This window comes from Elgaria multicarinata, chromosome 2 (assembly GCF_023053635.1).
Source record: "Elgaria multicarinata webbii isolate HBS135686 ecotype San Diego chromosome 2, rElgMul1.1.pri, whole genome shotgun sequence".
NCBI classification, from domain to species: Eukaryota; Metazoa; Chordata; class Lepidosauria; order Squamata; family Anguidae; genus Elgaria; species Elgaria multicarinata.
In genome coordinates this window covers 141,958,200-141,976,790 of record NC_086172.1, presented here as the reverse complement: position 1 = coordinate 141,976,790, position 18,591 = coordinate 141,958,200, and the positions used below count along the sequence as shown (strand labels likewise).

At 39.4% G+C, this 18,591-nt stretch overlaps 1 protein-coding gene across 2 annotated transcripts in view; it reads right to left on the bottom strand.

Annotated features, from left to right (window-relative positions):
- NPAS3 (neuronal PAS domain protein 3) overlaps positions 1-18,591 on the bottom strand; it is an 839,000-nt gene that overhangs the window by 406,563 nt on the left and 413,846 nt on the right. For both annotated transcript variants that reach the window (XM_063117798.1, XM_063117799.1), the window contains exon 6: positions 11,049-11,131. In XM_063117798.1, the coding sequence (XP_062973868.1) occupies positions 11,049-11,131 (83 nt within the window). The remainder of the gene's footprint in view (positions 1-11,048; positions 11,132-18,591) is intronic.

Genomic DNA, 18,591 nt, shown 5'->3' with positions numbered 1-18,591 from the left:
TTGAAGATCAACATAAAAATATAATTCTGTAAGAAAGCAAAGCATCTAGCAAACAGACATTTTAATCATTCTATCCACGGCTTTCCAATCTTTATATGATGCAAGGCTCTCTTTTGGAGAAACAATCCACGGTTTTGTGTTATCTATGCTTTAAAGCCATTTTACATCTGCTGAAAAATAAGGCTACAGCCCCAAATCACAGCTGAATGAAGTCTCCATTAAACACAGTTTTGTTGATGTAGCAGGGGATAAAACAATCCCTCTTCAACCTCTACAAGCTGCAGAAAGTCCCCCATTTCTGTTAATGACCTATTCCTTGTGTCTGATTCAATACAGCCCACTGGCTATGGAAATGACAACACTCAGCAGGTGACAACAAAATGGTCAACAAACAGTGCTGAGATATGTCATTTTCTTCAAATACTTTCTCAAGGAATGAAATGACACACTATGGTATTCAGTATCCTGCTCAGATCAAATATTTCTTTATTAAACGAAACTACATGTACCATAGTTGCTGTATAAAATGCAGGTTTAAGTGTGCTGCTTCAAGCTCCAATTGCAAAACAATTTGATACTTGCTTCTTTAGGGGGAAAATAGCTACAGTTTCTGCTTAATATATCTATCCTGGCCACTGGCCACAAAGAAAAAGCTTTAAAAAGCTGCCAAAGGAAAGCATTTTCTTACCAGTAGGGTGACCATATGAAAAGGAGGACAGGGCTCTTGTATCTTTAACAGTTGGATAGAAAAGGGAATTTCATCAGGTGTCATTTGTATGCATGTCGCACCTAGTGAAATTTCCTCTTCATCACAAAAGTTAAAGCTGTAGGAGCTATACTGCAGCTATACTGTGATCATGTTTAAAAGAGAGCAGGGCACCTGCAGCTTTAACTGTTGTGATGAAGAGGAAATTTCACCAGGTTCTCCATATATACAAATGACACCTGCTGAAATTCCCTTTTCAATACAACTGTTAAAGAGACAGGAGCCCTGTCCTCCTTTTCATATGGTCACCCTATCTAGACAAACTGGAACATGTTAGTACTACAATGGTGTGCTGCACTGTTTGGATATGCTATGCTTTGCCTCGGGAAGAATTTAGCAATGTTGCAAAACCAGGGTAGCCCATTTAATAACTTAAACTTTAGTGTCAATGGCAGCATTTCTTTAAGGAGTGAGCTTTGCTAGATGAGTTTCCAAGGGTCTACAGTTCAGGGTGGAATGGTGACACCTCCCTTCTCTTTCACAGTGGCTCTGATCCTGCAGTACATGCGAAGTCTTCCTTCCTTCAGATGTTTGCTCTGTACATAAGGGCATCTGGGAGAGGACTAATGGCACATGCAAAATCAGAGGCAGAGCTACTCAGCCCATCCTGTCCATATTTGCATGTTGGTTTAACTACTTTTAATAATGCCTAAGGAAAAAACCCTGCAGACTTGGAAGGAGGGGTTAGAATGGAGTACCTCGAAAAAGAGAACACACAGACACACACACACACGACTATATATACCGCTTTGGGATTTTATATGAAGCGCTATAGAAGTATCACAAATAAATAAATAATATATATACACATCCACATATATTTAAAGAACCAATGTCTCAATAGGTCATTTCATGGTTCACAATGAGAAACCATTTTTAAATGGCTCTAGGATGGAAGTGAGAGCTGTCTATAGAAATCAATGGAGAAATCTAAGATTTTAATGTAGTTGGGATTGGGCAATGGTGACTCTACACACTCATCACCCCTAAAATGTAGCAGCAAAATGAAGATTTCCTGATCTTTGTAATTTTTTTGTTTAGAATGTTTAACACAACCCTGCTAATTCAAATTCCAAAGCAAATGTAGCTCATTCTCTATATTTCAGGTTGGAAGGGATTGTGGGTAGAAGAGCACCACTTATGACAACCCTGCAGTGTAGCTCACACTGAATACTGCAGGTCAGGCTCTGAGTGATTTGTAATAACCCTGCAGTGTTGCCCAGAAGTATCAGACCCTAGTGCAGGCTGCAAGTTGGCCTGAAGGAGAAAGAGTAGTTTAGAACTACCCTGCAGTGTGGTTACTTTTATCCACTGCAATGTAGTCTACTATGACTACTGCAGGCCAGAGATGGAGCTATGCAGACCTCCTCCCAGATCAAATCATGTACTTCATTACCTGGAGAAGCCTCATGCTCCACTGACCTGCATGCAGACTTGTTGAAAGTTTTAAATGTATGAAAACTTTAAAAACATTATTTGCACATGAAGTAAGACCCAAGTTAGCACAGAGACTATGATGCTAAACTTTTGTTTCTTCAAGCCCCTCAACCGCAGGCACACATTGCCACATATACGCCAAGATACACTGCAACGTTTATATAACATATACACCAGGGATACACTGCTATGGTTCCCAGTTGTGTAGTGATGTGGATGAAGTTGTTGTTGTTGTTGTTGTTATTGATGATGATGATGCACACTTCTTTTTTTTATATTGCCAGAGCTTTTCAGTGACCTGCTCAGAATACTGTGGTATTTCGAAAGACGAAATAACAATGAAAAACATAAAATCACTGGCCTCAGTGTATAGCAGTCTGTATTGTGGACTCGGAAACCTGTGCTTGAAAGGGATGATGTATATAGAATCTTCATAGCAATAATGAGCCTCATGCTGTGCTCAATCTAGTAGGCTATTTCAGCTCAAGATACAGAGCTCTAGTACAACAGGCCAGAGCGCAAAGACTGACGCTTTAAAGCTAAAAGCCTGTATTTTAAACCACATACTCACATGACTGAAGGAACATTCTGTGCTTACTGTAACCAGCAATGACAGAAGCTTTAACGTTGTTTCGAAAGGATTACAGAAATTAATGGATGATGACTGTATCCCTCCATCTAATAGGAAACCTAAGTCAGATGATGAGTGCTGGAAGGATTGGAGTCAAAACGGGACCACCGAGAAACAAGAGGGAGATATCAAATAGCAGGAGTAAGGCAGGATGTCTGCCAAAGATGGTCTTCAGTCCAGTACCCCATGTCAGCAGCAACTCCCATATTCTTTGTTAGTGCTGGTCTGGGTTTTCCTATATACAGCCTATATATAACACACCTCTTAATTCTGCATAATGATAGCCTTTCCTGGAGAGAAGTATATTTCATCTCATGACTGCTGTATACAGTAAGATGGACAAAGACTACAATTCACAAGATTATATTACCTGGCTGCATACGTTCATTATTTCAACGATCTTATTTTGTTTCTGAAAAGTTATTTCTCTTACCTTCAGCCATATGTACTGAGCACCAAGCATTCTCTTACAGATAAAGGATTCATATCAACATAAATAATGTCTTGGCAGTCTTTTCAGCACCATTGTGCTTTTGCCTCATGTGTACTCATTAGTACGGTTGTCATGTTTAAAATAATACAAAAAAGATCAATACTTCATAATGTCTCCATTTCAAGTGGCAGTACTGTAAAAACTTCACTTGAAATTGTTTTACAGTATAAAATTCTAAGGTATGCCTTTTGGTTTAAGAAATTTGAAAAGCAACTTATTTAAATATGCAGAATTATCTTGAGTTGTTCATACGTGAACTTAAAAGCCATGCAACACAGGAAAATTAAGTAATTATGCCTCCAAGTTATTTACTGCAATTAAGCTCATTTATCATATGCAAATTAGTGCAAACTGGTCTCATTAGTTACTAAATTACTCAATATGAGCTGAACAATGTAGCACTCCAGTTTGTAATGAAAAATCCCTGTAGAGGCAAGCAGGATCAATTAAGCTAATTTGCATATGCAAATATATTATCTAACTTTTACTTTCCCCTATATTTAATCCTACATTTTCTGGTCATTCTTGATTATATAAAAAGGATAGGGTCAATCACTGTCTTTTATAAGTTTTAGACTTGATGCAGATACAAAAACTTTATGCAGGTTAGCCATTTCCATAAGTTCAGTTTCTCATAAAATTATCTAATAAAAGCTTACAAAATCTATCTTTACTGTATGCTCAGGAAGAAAATGCAAAATATCCTCAACTTTTCCCTCCCCAGGTGTAACCAGAAAATGTCAGTCAAAGGTAAAGGAAAACCCACTAAAGTTTTTGTCTGTCTTCACTGCATAAAATATAGGACAGATACCTGTCCTTGAACAGATGTTTTCAGGAAGGAAGTCTGAGGAACTGAGGCAAACAGTGGTGACAACAGGTGAAATTATCAACATTATTGGCAAACTGAAAGCAAATAAATCATTGGGCCAAGATAGTATCCATCCTAGAGTTCTTAAAAAACTCAAATATGAAATTGCTAATCTTCTAAAAAACATAAGCAACATATCCCTAATATTAGCCTCAGTACTAGAGGACTGGAGAATGGCGAATGTAACACCAATTTTTAAAACATGATCCAAGAGAGATCCGGGAAATTAGAGGCCAGTGAGCGGTAACGTCTGTTCAGCATAAAGTCGTTAAGAGCATTTTTAAAGAGAAAATTACCTCGCATATAGAAGGGAAAACACAGCTGAAAAAGAATCAACATGGCTTCCACAAAAGTAAGTCCTGTCTCACTAACTTTTTAGAGTACTTTAAGAGTGTCAATAAACATGTGGACAGGGGTGATTGAGTACACATTGTTTACTGGACTTCCAAAAGGCCTTTGATAAAGTCCCTCAGCAAACACTCCTGAGCAAACTTAGCAGTCATGGAATAAGAGGAGAGATCCTCTTATGTATGGCACCTTGGGTTCCTTGGAGGAAAAAAAAAGGGTGGGATATAAATGCAATTAATAATGCAATTTAAACAGTTACTATGGATCAGTAACTGTTTAAATTGCAGTTTTTAAAATTGCATTTATATCCCACCCTTTTTTTCCTCCAAGGAATCCAATGTGCCGTACATAATCCTCCTCCTCTCCATTTTATCCTCACAACAACAACCCTGTGAGGTAGGTTGGGCTAAGAGTTTGTGACTGGCCCAAAGTCACCCAGTGGGTTTCCATGGCCAAGTGGGGACTAGAATCCAGATCTCCTGACTCCCAGTCCAACACTTTAGCCACTACGCTACACTAAACAGAAGGCATGGAGTAGGAACAAATGGTAAATTCTTCCAATGGAGGGATGTAAGCAGCAGGGTCCCACGGGGATGTGTATTGGGACTAATGCTTTTTAACTTATTCTTAAATGATTTTGCATTAGGAGTCAGCAGTGAAGTGGCCAAGTTTGCTTTGTTGTTGTTTATTCGTTCAGTCGTTTCCGACTCTTCGTGACTTCATGGACCAGCCCACGCCAGAGCTTTCTGTCGGCTGTCGCCACCCCTAGCTCCCCCAAGGTCAAGTCTGTCATCTCCAGAATATCATCCATCCATCTTGCCCTTGGTCGGCCCCTCTTCCTTTTGCCTTCCACTTTCCCTAGCATCAGCCTCTTCTCCAGGGTATCCTGTCTTCTCATTATGTGGCCAAAGTACTTCAGTTTTGCTTTTAATACCATTCCCTCAAGTGAGCAGTCTGGCTTTATTTCCTGGAGTATGGACTGGTTTGATCTTCTTGCAGTCCAAGGCACTCTCAGAATTTTCCTCCAACACCACAGTTCAAAAGCATCTATCTTCCTTCGCTCAGCTTTCCTTATGGTCCAGCTCTCGCAGCCATAGGCTACTACGGGGAATACCATTGCTTTAACTATGCGTATCTTTGTTGTCAGTGTGGTGTCTCTGCTCTTAAGTATTTTATCAAGATTTGTCATTGCTCTCCTCCCAAGAAGTAAACGTCTTCTGATTTCCATGCTGCAGTCAGCGTCTGCAGTAATCTTTGCACCCAGAAATACAAAGTCTGTCACTGCCTCCACGTTTTCTCCCTCTATTTGCCAGTTATCAATCAAGCTGGTTGCCATAATCTTGGTTTTTTTGAGGTTTAACTGCGACTCAGCTTTTGCACCTTCTTCTTTCACCTTTGTCATAAGGCTCCTCAGCTCCTCCTCACTTTTGAGCTCACTAATATTCCTAATGAATATGCAGTGGAAGTGAAGAATAGATTTAAAGGACTAGATTTAGTAGATAGGGTCCTGGAAGAACTATGGACAGAAGTTCGCAACACTGTCCAAGAGGTGGCAACAAAAAACGTCCCAAAGAAAAAGAAAACCAAGAAGTTTGCTTACAACACCAAATTATTCAGGATTTATTTACATTGTTGTAAATAAATAAAGCTAGCATGGTTAAAACAAAATGGGATTGCAAGGAGCTCCAAAAGGATCCCTGAAAACTTGGAGAATCGGCATCAAAATAACAAATGCAGGTCAGCGTAAGTAAGTGTAAAATGTAAAGGGCAAAAAATACCAACTTCAAGTAAAAACTGGTGGGATCGGAGCTAGTGGTGACTGACTAAGAAAGAGATCTTGGGGTTGTGGTAGACAGCTTGATGAAAATGTCAACCCAATATGCAGAGGCTGTGAAAAAGGCAAATTCCATGTTAGGTGTAATTAGAAAAGGAATTGAAAATAAACCTGCCAAGATCAAACTCCCCTTACACAAATCTATGATGGCCCACGCTTAGTATACTGTGTACAGTTCTGGTCGCTGGACCTAAAAAAGGATATTGTAGAGTTGGAAAAAGTGCAGAAAACAGCAACTAAAAGAATTGAGGGGCTGGAGCAACTTCCCAATGAGGAAAGGTTACAGCAGCTACGATTGTTTAGTTTAGGAAAAAGGCAAATAAGGAGGGACATGATAGATGAGCATAAAATTATGGTGTGTCGAAAGCGGATAGGGAGACATTTTTCTCCCTCTCTCATAATACTAGAACCCAGGGTTCTAGCTTAAGAAACAAACCACAGGTATTTAATCTACGTGCATAAGCACATAATTGGATCCCTTACTGGGTTCCTTGCAAGAGGTAAAAAGGGAGGATATAAATGTAATGATAATAATAATATTCTACGATAACATGCAGGAGCACTGAAGTGCTCAAAAGCATCAATAATAGTGAGAGGGGAAGAGATTGTGGAAAATGGGGGATAGTTCTGTGCCAACTCTGCAATTTCTGAAAATCTATTCTGGAATAGTTGCTAGTTTAGTGCCAATTCATGGGGGAGCGGAGATCATGAATTCAGTTGAGAACTGTGAACTGATGAGAAATTTAGTCTGCAATCTTCCTTATTTTAAAGGCTTTCACAGTGTTGATCTTCTACTGGAGCTGTTGTTGGATTGAGCCCAACTCACTGCTTCTTCCGTATTCTTATCTCAGAACAGCTGCCTGATGCTGTAAGAGACTTCTGTTCCCATAACTTGATAGACTGTAAGTGCAATCATATATTCAGGAACAGCAGGTACATACATTAGCTTGTTGTATTAGAAACAAAAATGGGTCCTATGGCATCTTAAAGACCCAAACATGAATTGGTAACATGCATTTTGTGGGCCGGCACCCGCTTTGTCAGGTGAATAAAGTGGACTCTAGGAAGATAACCTATATACATAACTAGTTTGGGATCACACCTATGGAGGCTCATGCCATAGTACATTTGTTAGTCTGAAAATGTCATCTGCCCAGTGGAGGCTGGTGGCTCCTATGTCAGTGGGCTGGTGAATCCACTCCAGGTTTCTGTCAGAACCAGTCAGAACTCTAAAGGAGCTATCTAAGGTGCTGAGCCCATTTAAGGACTAGGTTTCAGCACTTTGGATCACTCCTTTAGAGTTCTGTCAGGTTCTGACTGGATACCAAGGCAGATTCACCACCCTATATTCCTAGGAGCCACTAACCTCCACTGGATCTGCCTCTTCGTTATAAGATATGCAGAGGTTTGTGCTCTTGCAGGTTTCCTTGTGGGGAACACTTATTTATTTATTTATTTTTATTGCACTTTTAAACCACCCAATAACTCAAGTTACTCAGGCAGTATACAATACGTCGAAAACATAAATACAAACAAGAAAACAATAAGTAAGAAATTCACATAAAAATCCCAAGTTCAAGCCAGAAGCAAAGACGTAAATACACTACACTGCATAAAGCCAAAATAAGACCACCAGCAGAATAAAAGTACGAGGATCTAAAAGCATTAAAACATTAAAATGCCTTGGACAATAAAAAAAGGTCTTCACCTCAAGCTGAAAAGACCACAATGTAGACATCAGCAAACTTCTAATGTCTGCATCCCAAAGACAGGGTGCCATCACTTAAAAGGCCTTCTCTCTTGTACCACCTGCCCTGCCTTATTTGGTAGGGGAACCTAGAAGAGGGCCTCAGATGATGACAAGACACAAAGGACAAATATGGAAGGAGGACAAATATGGGACATATGCTCCTTCGGAGTTATGGTGCCTTATATACATTCTGTGGTATATAATGCTAAAACAAAACAAAACATTTTCAGATTCTCATTATCAGCTTGCATCCAATTATTAACTCATTCATATTTTTCATTGTTAGCCTTCTCTCTGGTCTAATTTGTGTAAAAAATACCTGGAGCAATTTGATATATACAACATTATCCAGAAAGCCATATCTCAACATGTATTCATTGTAATATCAATGGTAGGATGAAGACAGAAAAATATGAGATAAATGCACACATGGAGTACTAAACCTTTAGTCAATAATTTGTATTTTGAAAATCCTTGCACTTCCAACAATTGATATGACTTATTCCCCTTCTCCCAAAAGTCTATGATAGACAGACTGTAAAGAAACATCAAATAATATTCAATTAAAATTCTATGGTAGTATTTTGAGATGCATGAATAAGGTCAGGATGAGCACATTTCATAAATAGGACTCAGATGGGTTGTATACAAATCTATTTCAATTAGTACTTTCTGCATTTTTATAATGATATGAAGTGTGACCATAATCCAGGCTATTTAAGTCCCAATGATTTAACAGAAGAGTTAAGCAGAAACTTAATCTCTCCTGTTGAAATCAGTGGGACTTCAAGTGCTTAACTTTGTCCACATTGTGCCCTATCTGTTAATACATATTTCATAACAAATGAAACAAATTACACAAATGAAATATCAGAAAGCTTTAGGCTATTTATCTTTTCTTAAACATCAGGGTGATAATAACACAACAAAACTCCTGTCTTATATGTAAAATAGCAAATACAGTATTTGTATATCTGATACAGTAAGCAATACATTATCATGATCCAGTTACAGAGTAACAACATGGCAAGTTAAATTTGAATCAAAGTCATATAAAGGTTGTCATATTGGCGACCTTGAGAAACTCACTCTACTTGTAGTTTGTGATACTTATAAAAAATTCTCTAGTCTACCATATTGAACTTTTAAAATATGGCAATTACCCATAGCAATTCTGAAATCTGCAGCTGCATATTAGAGATGACCGCCTCCTATCTGTTTAAGAAAAATATCTTCTTGTTTGATATCATAACTGCAATTAGACATTACAATGAACTCTGATTTATTGTGATGGAATGAGCCTATAGCCTTCTCCTGGGCCTTTGCACTCCTCATCTCCTCTCCTTCTCTGGCATGGCAGAAAGGAGGAATTCAGAAACGTTGGCTTCTCTTTTTTATTAATTGTGGTTTGTTGTGTCATCCAAACAAACTGTGGTTAAACTTTATTTGAAACAAGCCAACTTCAAACTATGGGTTATGAAGCTGACTTGTTTCAACAAATCACAGTTTAGTTTAATCATAGAGCATGTCTACACCACAAGGATGTAGGGGGAAGATTGCAGATTTACTTGCTTCCGTGATCCTCCCTGGGTGTCTTGACGGCCACACAACATCCCAGAAAGACGTTGCGGGTGCCATATTTTTAAACAACAACAACAAGAGCAACGCACTTGCATTCCACTGCAAAAGGTAAAAACAAAACAAAAAACAACAACTCCACTTTCCACCCTTCACCCCCAATGGGCACGGACTGCTGCCATGCAGCTCTGTGCCCATTTCAAGTGTCCCACTACTTACGGGGAGGACAGGACAACCCCGGAGCAGCGGCCACATGGCCTGCACTCAAAGGGATGGTTCCGGAACCACGGAACAGTCAGGTTTTCCTCAGTTCCTGATATCCTGGGGTAAGTCCTTGCTCATCTCAGGTTGCCCCCAGGATCCCCTGTACATCATGTGAATGCACAGGGACGATCCAAGGACTACCATGGGATATAAGCATGGTGTAGACATGCCCATAGTTTTACATTTGGATGATACCTGGTTAATTTAAAAGCTTCTGAAACCCTCCTTGTTGCTGCGCTAGAAGAGGAGAGGGGAGGCCTAGTGGGAAGCTAGGCTTGTTCCTGTCATGATAAACCATGCCTTACCATGACACAGCAATTCTCAGTCTTTTTTTAATCTTCAGATAGAATTCCATTTTGAACAAACAGATTAAGCAAACCTACATTTCTGATAAATAATGGCCGTTTTCAACGCAGCAAAAGATACCATAAATATATATATATATATATATTGATCCTATTGCCTTTAATGGGATTCTAGTATGGAATCTTCTGTCAAAACAAAACACATGCACAACGCATGAACGCTTGTCAAGATAATCTGTTTGGCACATACTACAGAATGAAATTTTGAGAAACACCACACTGATAATCTAGTAAGTCTAAGATCTGGAAGACATGCTATCTTCTAAAGGAAGATAAATATCATTTTGAATGTGACAGTCGAAACAGTAGTAAAGGAGAGAAAAGGGTGCTGGAAAACTAAATAGCAGGGGGTGGGGGGGAAATAAAAGCCTAAATGTGAACAAGACAAAAAATAATAATCACAAAATAGTGATTTATATTTATGCAAACACACACAGTCATTTGGGGAGCCAACAGCTACTGCACAGTGCAATACAACTAATTTGTGTGAGATCTAAATTATTACAGCACAAATAATACTTGCCCTCCCTCTCTCATTAACATTCTTTCAACCATGGCTTTCTAAAAAGGAAAAAAAATGAATTCGTAAAAACCTCATCATATAAGCCATGACAATAACACATACAGTATCCAAATACATAACTGACAGACAGCTTAGATCTTATTACTAAGCATGTTCAACTTTTTTTTGTTTCGTAAAGCCATTGTTTTTACCTGTAAAATGTGGCTTCCCAAATGTGACTCAAATACTTCAGTGGCAAGTGCACTGGGGCTTCTCCTGCGCTGGGCACCTATAACTGAATAGAAAAGCAATTATGTTGCAATCTCTGCACATTCAGTCACAATGCATCCCTGATCGGAGACCAATTTATTGTATGAATCAATTAAATATTTCATTCAATCTTCCATTTGAAAAACAAAAAAACCAAAACCTATTATTAAGCAAAACACTTGGGGGATTCCCTGAGAGCTCAACAAAACCCTAATTTCTCATTTTCCCTCAGCGTGCATTGGTGCATGCGCAGGCAGTACAAGAGGCTGTTGCAGGGAATGAGAGGTCTCTGTGTGTCTCCATATCCATGCCTAGATTTCCCCCTCTACTCAGCCAAGTTAGATGCTGAACGATAACTTGACTAACCAGAGTAGGCAGGCTAGATAGGGGTACTGAGTACCCACAGACCTCCCATTCCTGTCCTGGGGAGCTGTTTGTGTGCATCGCTATGAGCAGCTCCAAACGGGGAGCTGGAAAGCAACAGAGCTCGGTTGAGCTCTACGAGGATCCCTCAGCATGCCGGCAATGTGACCATTGCAAAGAAGAATCATACCTGCGAATGAGTTTCAACGGCTGGAATCTGAATAGTGGATATTTAATTTATTAAAGGTTCACAGTTATGATAATGAAGAGGTTTTTAAAAACAGACCCCTTATAACATAGATCCTTGGTTTGATGAACTGCATTTCAGGGATATAGCCAACAAAATTATTTATTTATTATTATTATTGCATTTCTATACCACCCAACAGCCAAAGCTCTCTGGGCGGTTGAGGATTGGACTGAGCTAAAGAGAATATACAATAAGCTCAAGTATTTTTCAAGTCCAAATGGATCCAAATCAATTTGTGGGTGTACAAAACATTTCTAAAATAAGTAAGGATGTCCCCAGACTTTAAAGGCCAAACTATATGCAATATTAAATGTGTAGTTCAGATTGATTTTTTTTTTAAAAAAAAACTTTAATAAATAATAGCCATGAAGGATGCAGGATTGTAATAACAGTTTGCATTAACCCTTTCTCCCACAAATGGCCAAATAGCAGCTATGTGTATGTTCTTTATGAGGATTGAGATGCAGGAGAATGGGTTAAAAAAAACAACCAGCCATCCTTTGCTGAGCTCCTCATCGTGACATACATACATCCCACAGCTGATAAAGCTAAAAAGACAATAACCACACAATATGTCAGGATAAGGCCCATTCTCCCTAGTGTGGGGGATGGGCTTTCAGAGACTCAATCGGAAGAAGAAGAAGGAGACGTACACCATTCAAGAGAGGAAGTGGGGGAGGAGATTCTCCAAAACCTTAAGCCTGGCCCGGTAGCCAATTCCCAGTGCAATTCCCTCAGCAAAGGAGTTACATGCTGAAAAGGGGCAGCTCCTGACAACAGCCGAGCTGCTGCATTCTGCACTAGCTCCAGCTTCCAGAGCAGTCTTAAGGGCAGCCCCACATAGACTGCATTGCAGTGATCCAGTCTTGAGGTTATTAATGCCCGTACCATTGTGGCCAAGCTATCCCTCTCCAGGAGTCAAGGAGGAACCTTCCCAAGAGCTTATTCAAATAAGACGCCCAGGCTCAGAGATCACGTTCCCTGCACCAGGAACCCAGTCTTTGTCAGGAGGGGGAGGGAACTTCAGAGATGACAGACCCCAGAGTCCGCCTCAGGGTCAAGCGGGCAGATTTGAGAGGAAGCAGGAGGCAGTCCGCTAGGTCGGCCAGTCGGCAGAGGCTTCACTTTGAAGACCTTCTCTGAAGGAGGGATTCAATAAAAGCCTGCAGGAAACTGTCCATTCAGTTGTTAGGCAACTGCCTTTCCATGTTAGGTTAATTAAGCTTAGAGGATAGCTCCTAGCATTCACATTCCCTTTAGGTGTGAAGAGACATCTATTTACTGAATAAAGCTTTGTGGATTGCACGGCAGACCTCTTCATTGTCTCACATCACAACACAATACCATCTCCTCTCTCCCTATCTAATGCCACTATAAAGGCTGCTCACTCTTCCAAGTGAAAAGCACAACATATGATACCCAGCTACTTGATGCAGCTAAGCAGGTTATGTTACTTTGCTAACTATCATAAGCACATAACTTCACCTGGGGGGGGAAAGACTATTTTCTTTCTAATTTCACATATTCATTCCCTACATATGATACATTTTCCTAAACTGTCTGTTAGAACATTTTAGAGAAAGAAAATAATCAAAAATAGTCACCAGCTATGGCCTCTTCTGGACAGGGATAGCTTGGCCACAGTGGTACAGGCATTAGTAACCTCAAGACTGGATCACTGCAATGTAGTCTATGTGGGGCTGCCCTTAAGACTGCTCTGGAAGCTGGAGCTAGTGCAGAATGCAGCAGCTCGGCTGTTGTCAGGAGCTGCCCCTTTTCAGCGTGTAACTCCTTTGCTGAGGGAATTGCACTGGTTACCTACTGGCTACCAGCCAAGGCTTAAGGTTTTGCTAGTGGTGTAAAAAGCCCTAAACAACTTGTGACCAGGATACCTGAGAGAGCGCCTTCTCCCTTACCAACCTGCCCGATCACTGAGGTTGTCGGAGGGCATGCTCCTGGTGGTTCCATGTGGACCAATGGCCTGATTGGAATCCACCACGAGAAGAGCTTTTAGTGTAGTGGCCCCTTCTCTGTGGAACTCCCTGTCCCTGGAGGTCAAGCAGGTGCCAACACTGGGCTGCTTCCGACGCCTCCTGAAAACAACTCTGTATTGAGAAGCCTTCCTCAACTGTCTAGCCACTGTTTTTCTGGTTCCTTTGTTTTTAAATTGAATAATTTTCATTTGCTTTTTATATATATTTACTGTTTATACCTATGTTCACCGCTCTGGAATCTGTGTTAGTTAATTGAGCGGTATATAAATATTGTAAATAAAGAATAAATAAAAGGCAGGGGCAGCTAGACTGTACAAGCAACAACATTTCTTGGGGTGCCAATGGAGAGGTGTAATCAGAGTGGTATGGACAAGGACCTTGTGCAATGTTAATGAAGATTACACTGTATATCTCTCACTACACACAATCAGAGTTGCCCTTTCTCCTGCTACAGCTGCACCACCACCCAGCATCTTCTGAGATATCAGAAGGTATCCTGGTCCCAAGTGGTTTAGGGCTTTGTATGCTAGTACAAGAACCTTAAACCTGGCTTGGTAGCAAATAGGCAACCAGAAGACCTCTGTTTGAAAGCCTGTCCAGTACAAGTCCAGTTTAAATGCAAAGTCATCTAAGAAGAGAGAACAAGGGCCCTGAACTTGCCCATCAATGACTAGTGCTAGAACAGCAGACTGAGCAGGCACCCAGATCACCTGGTCACAATTTTCCTCACTGTGATGAGATATAATGACTTCTATTTAAATTATAATAATGCTTTCTAAATTTGCTTCTATACATATAAATTAGCCAGAGAACATTACACAGACCTGTATCCTGGTGATGCATTTCCTCTATTCTGGCAATGCATAAGTAGCTACCATATTTCTGGCATGTGCGTGCTACAGCATCATCAGACTGAGGACAATCATGTTCCCCTACTGTCACTTTTCTGTCCCACAGTAGGGATGAGCAGCTTCCTCTTTCTTCACATGGGGAAGAAAGCGGAAGCAGCAAAGACCACATGGCCCATTCAGTGGGTGTTTTTATCACGCTGCTTTTACTGCACACAGCAATGGTGACAAGTTTCGCTTCAATCAAAAATATATATATCAGATTTTCCGGGTCTTATTTTGTTGCAGAAAATAGACCAGAAGGAGCGGGAGACACACGGGAGGTGGACGGCATCGTCAAAAGGACCTGCAAACATCCATAAGTGGCCAGTAACGAGCATGCTATAAAATGCCCATCTGATGATGCTCCTAATCTCTCGTGAAACACATTACTACCACTAAATGTGCTTGCAAGGTGTTTTAATTAATGAAGCCATATACAGATCAATTGTAGCGTGTGGTACTTAACAGGCAAACACAAACATAAATGTACATTAACAAAGTAGTTGTTATTCTACATAGTGGCTTCTTGGTACCAGTCTGATTATCAATCAATTCAGTGAAAAGACATTTTAGAGCAATGATTTGTAAGTGCGTTCTGTGATATCAAACGTCAAATCTGATATCTGCACACAAAGACATATGACACCTACTGACAGGAGACAAGGGATATTGTTTCAGAAGTGTAACATTACGGATGTTACATGTAATTTATTTTCAGGAAACACTGAGCTATTTATATTGAACAACAAATTTACTGCTGGAGTAAAGTAATACACAGAAAAATTAGAGATGGCAAATGCTACAAAACCAACAGTTTGTGTCATCTTCATCTGCTCTTAGAAAGGAAATCAAGGTCATACATAAACCAGCTCAAAGCACCTTTCCTGATGTTTTGTACTTTATATAAGAGTATTTATTGAAATAATACCTAGGAAAACCAATAGGGTTTTTTAAAATGTCAGAATTACTCATTTCATGCAAGGGCTGAACAAAAATGATGTCACAGTAGTATCTAGTTTCAAAGTAATCTCTTATTTTGTGGTTTTGCTCCACAAGGTAATTTCCATTCTTGTGATCTTAAATCATTTTTGCTATTCCTTGCTCCTGTCACTCATTTCCCCCAAAGATAAATTAACTTCTGAAATGTTGAGGGGGTTTGGTTTAGGATAACACAACTCTACAGCATATTACATTAGATTAAGTAGTGTTGCTAGAAACTGAAAAACAAATGGCTTCCCTTCCCCATTCAAGACCTTTCACCATAACCCAATCCACCATATCGAAGCCTAAACAAACACAGTCAAATAAATCCTTTCTTCTTTTGGTTTGTTGAGAAAAGCTTCCAACACTCTTTTTTAGTTGCCTGTGGAAACTGCATGTTTGCTTAGGAAAGCTTTCACTCTTCTGATACAGCAGTATCCTGGACTGGCAGATAGGATATTAACATCAAGTCAGAGTACTGTTCTATAGCATCAGACTACACTAGCTTGTAAAGCAAAGAGGCCTAAATCTGTTGTCTTGATTTTTCCCCCCATTCTGATCCCTAAGGTTCATGTTTATGACATTTGTAACATCTGCTACAAATGCTGAGGTAAGTCAGGCACAACCTTATTACTTCCAATCTAATGCTCCATTCATCCATAGGGCTTTTGTGTGCCACAAGTATGTCAAGAAACTGCTGGATCTACATGAAGCAGGATGCAATATATGTATTTCTCAGATTCACTGTCCATAAAGTGTGTCATAGTTTTAAAACCCATTTAAAGCCCCTTTCTTTTTATCACTATCTGTTATTCTAGTATAGACCCTTTCCCAGCCAAAAAGCATGTAACAGATGTGATGACATTTTCCACACACATTTCTAATGCTTGTATGGTATATTTCAGTTTATTATGTCTAAAAGATGTCTTTTTATTTATGTTGAGAACCTTTATTAACTTTTTGAAACCTGCTACTTCGCTGTTCCTAAACTGGCATTTATTTATTTATATTTAAATTTAAGAGCTGCTTTCTGGCTCATAGGCCCACAACGTGGTGTACAAGCATATAAAAATACTAAATGAAAATAAATTCCAATTATTATTGGGAAGTTTTCTTGAATTATATGTAGAATGATGTAGTCCATTAACAGGGCATATAGACAGCCCCAAGAACACTAAAAGTGAAAATAATCTTAGGATGATGTAAATGACTTTATCGCTGAAAAACCTGACATATTTCTGCCTCTATCTGTAGTATTAGGCCTTCTTCTTGAACATGCTTGAACCAATCCTTTTATTTATTTATTTATTTATAATTTATGTTTAATTTATTTTTTCTATGTAACTATACAGTTACCCAATTTTTACTTAATGATCTAACTTACAGATCATCAGTGATCTAACTTATAAACTTCCAGATATTTTACTTTATATGAAAAGAGGGGGAAACCTAAAGGAGAGGGATTGAGGGCAGGGTAGCAGGAGGGAGGTTACTGTTTGAATCGCACTGGAGAATAAAAATAAAATAAACTGCTAATAACAAACAAAATGTAATCACAGAGGACTGTTTCACAATTCACATGTTATATGGAGAATGTACAGGGGTAGTCAGTCATATAGATGTCAGTGAAGAGGGAAGGAAAGAGACATAGAAAAAGCCAGGTTATGGTGACAGCAGACAAGGAAAGTGGATGGAACAGACAAAAATTAAATCAAATAGGAAGTTGTTTGAAAAGGGGAAATCAGGGGAAAGCGTGGAAATGTAGCTATTGGCATGGCACCAAGCAGTGATGTACTAAATGGCTGTGATGGAGATGCAAACAAAGACATCACATTTCAACCAATACCCCCAACCTTCCCTTGTCATAAATTATCACAACTTTGCTCTCCCCTCCTTCCCCTTTGATGCATGACATACTTTTTGATGAGCCATAAAGACAGTTATGTCATCTGCTTCTTGTCCATTATAACATTTGGCTTTGTTTTTGTAATAGTATATAAGAGTGCCTTCCGTTTGCCAAGAAAACAATCAAGCTACCCTTGATTGGAAACCATACAAATGGCCCATTATATAGCAGGCTGCAATATGTGTTTTACTATGCAAGAGGTGTGGTAAACATCTCTTATGCCTCCATCATCTTCAGCAGGGAGCAAATATCTACTAACTTGCTTTTGTAGTCAGTGTGAGCTTTCAGGCAGGACTCTTTCAGGTGAAATTGCATCCTCTCCCACCTGATGGTCTAACTGCATACTAGTTCATTGCATTGCACTGCCATTGTTTTACTTTTAATTCACAGCTTTCATGTAATCACAGAGTCCAAAAGGCCATCTAGTTAATTCCTTACTGCAAGACAGGACTATCAATCCATCAGCCACTCACCGCACCCCCACCCACAATCCACCTATGCAATTGAGGCAATAATAAGCAGTTGTTATTCTCTGCTGGAACAAAAAAAAAATGGTGGGAACAAGGGAGATTTTGCCACTGCTATAGCTAAAATAAGGTGGTTAGTTATAAACAATGTTTTACAAGATACTTTTTTTACAGATAGTTTACAATAAATCACTAGTGTTGACAGAGATTAATTTGGTGGTTGGTGTTATGGAATGGATAGTTTATTGGGCCTGGACATGGAGATGCAATGTTTAAATTTATCCTGCGTTATGAAACTCCATTACACTGTATACAAAATATCACAGCCTTTAATTATATGTTTAATCTGGAACAATTGCCATGCCCTTCTTTATACTCCTCATTACCCAAACTTATTAATTCACAAGTTTGGAGAGGGCTTTTTTTGTGGGGGTGGGGGAGTCCACTTTAACATTCTTCAACCATCCTAGACATAGAAAGGCGATAAGGGGTATGTGGTTTTATTCCAGCCTTATTCATCTCACTGGAATGTGAGTATGATAAATATGAATGAATCTCAAAGCAAAGGACATTGTACACTTACTTATATACCCAGAGTATTTGATAATTACACAGTTGTACACATCAGTATAAT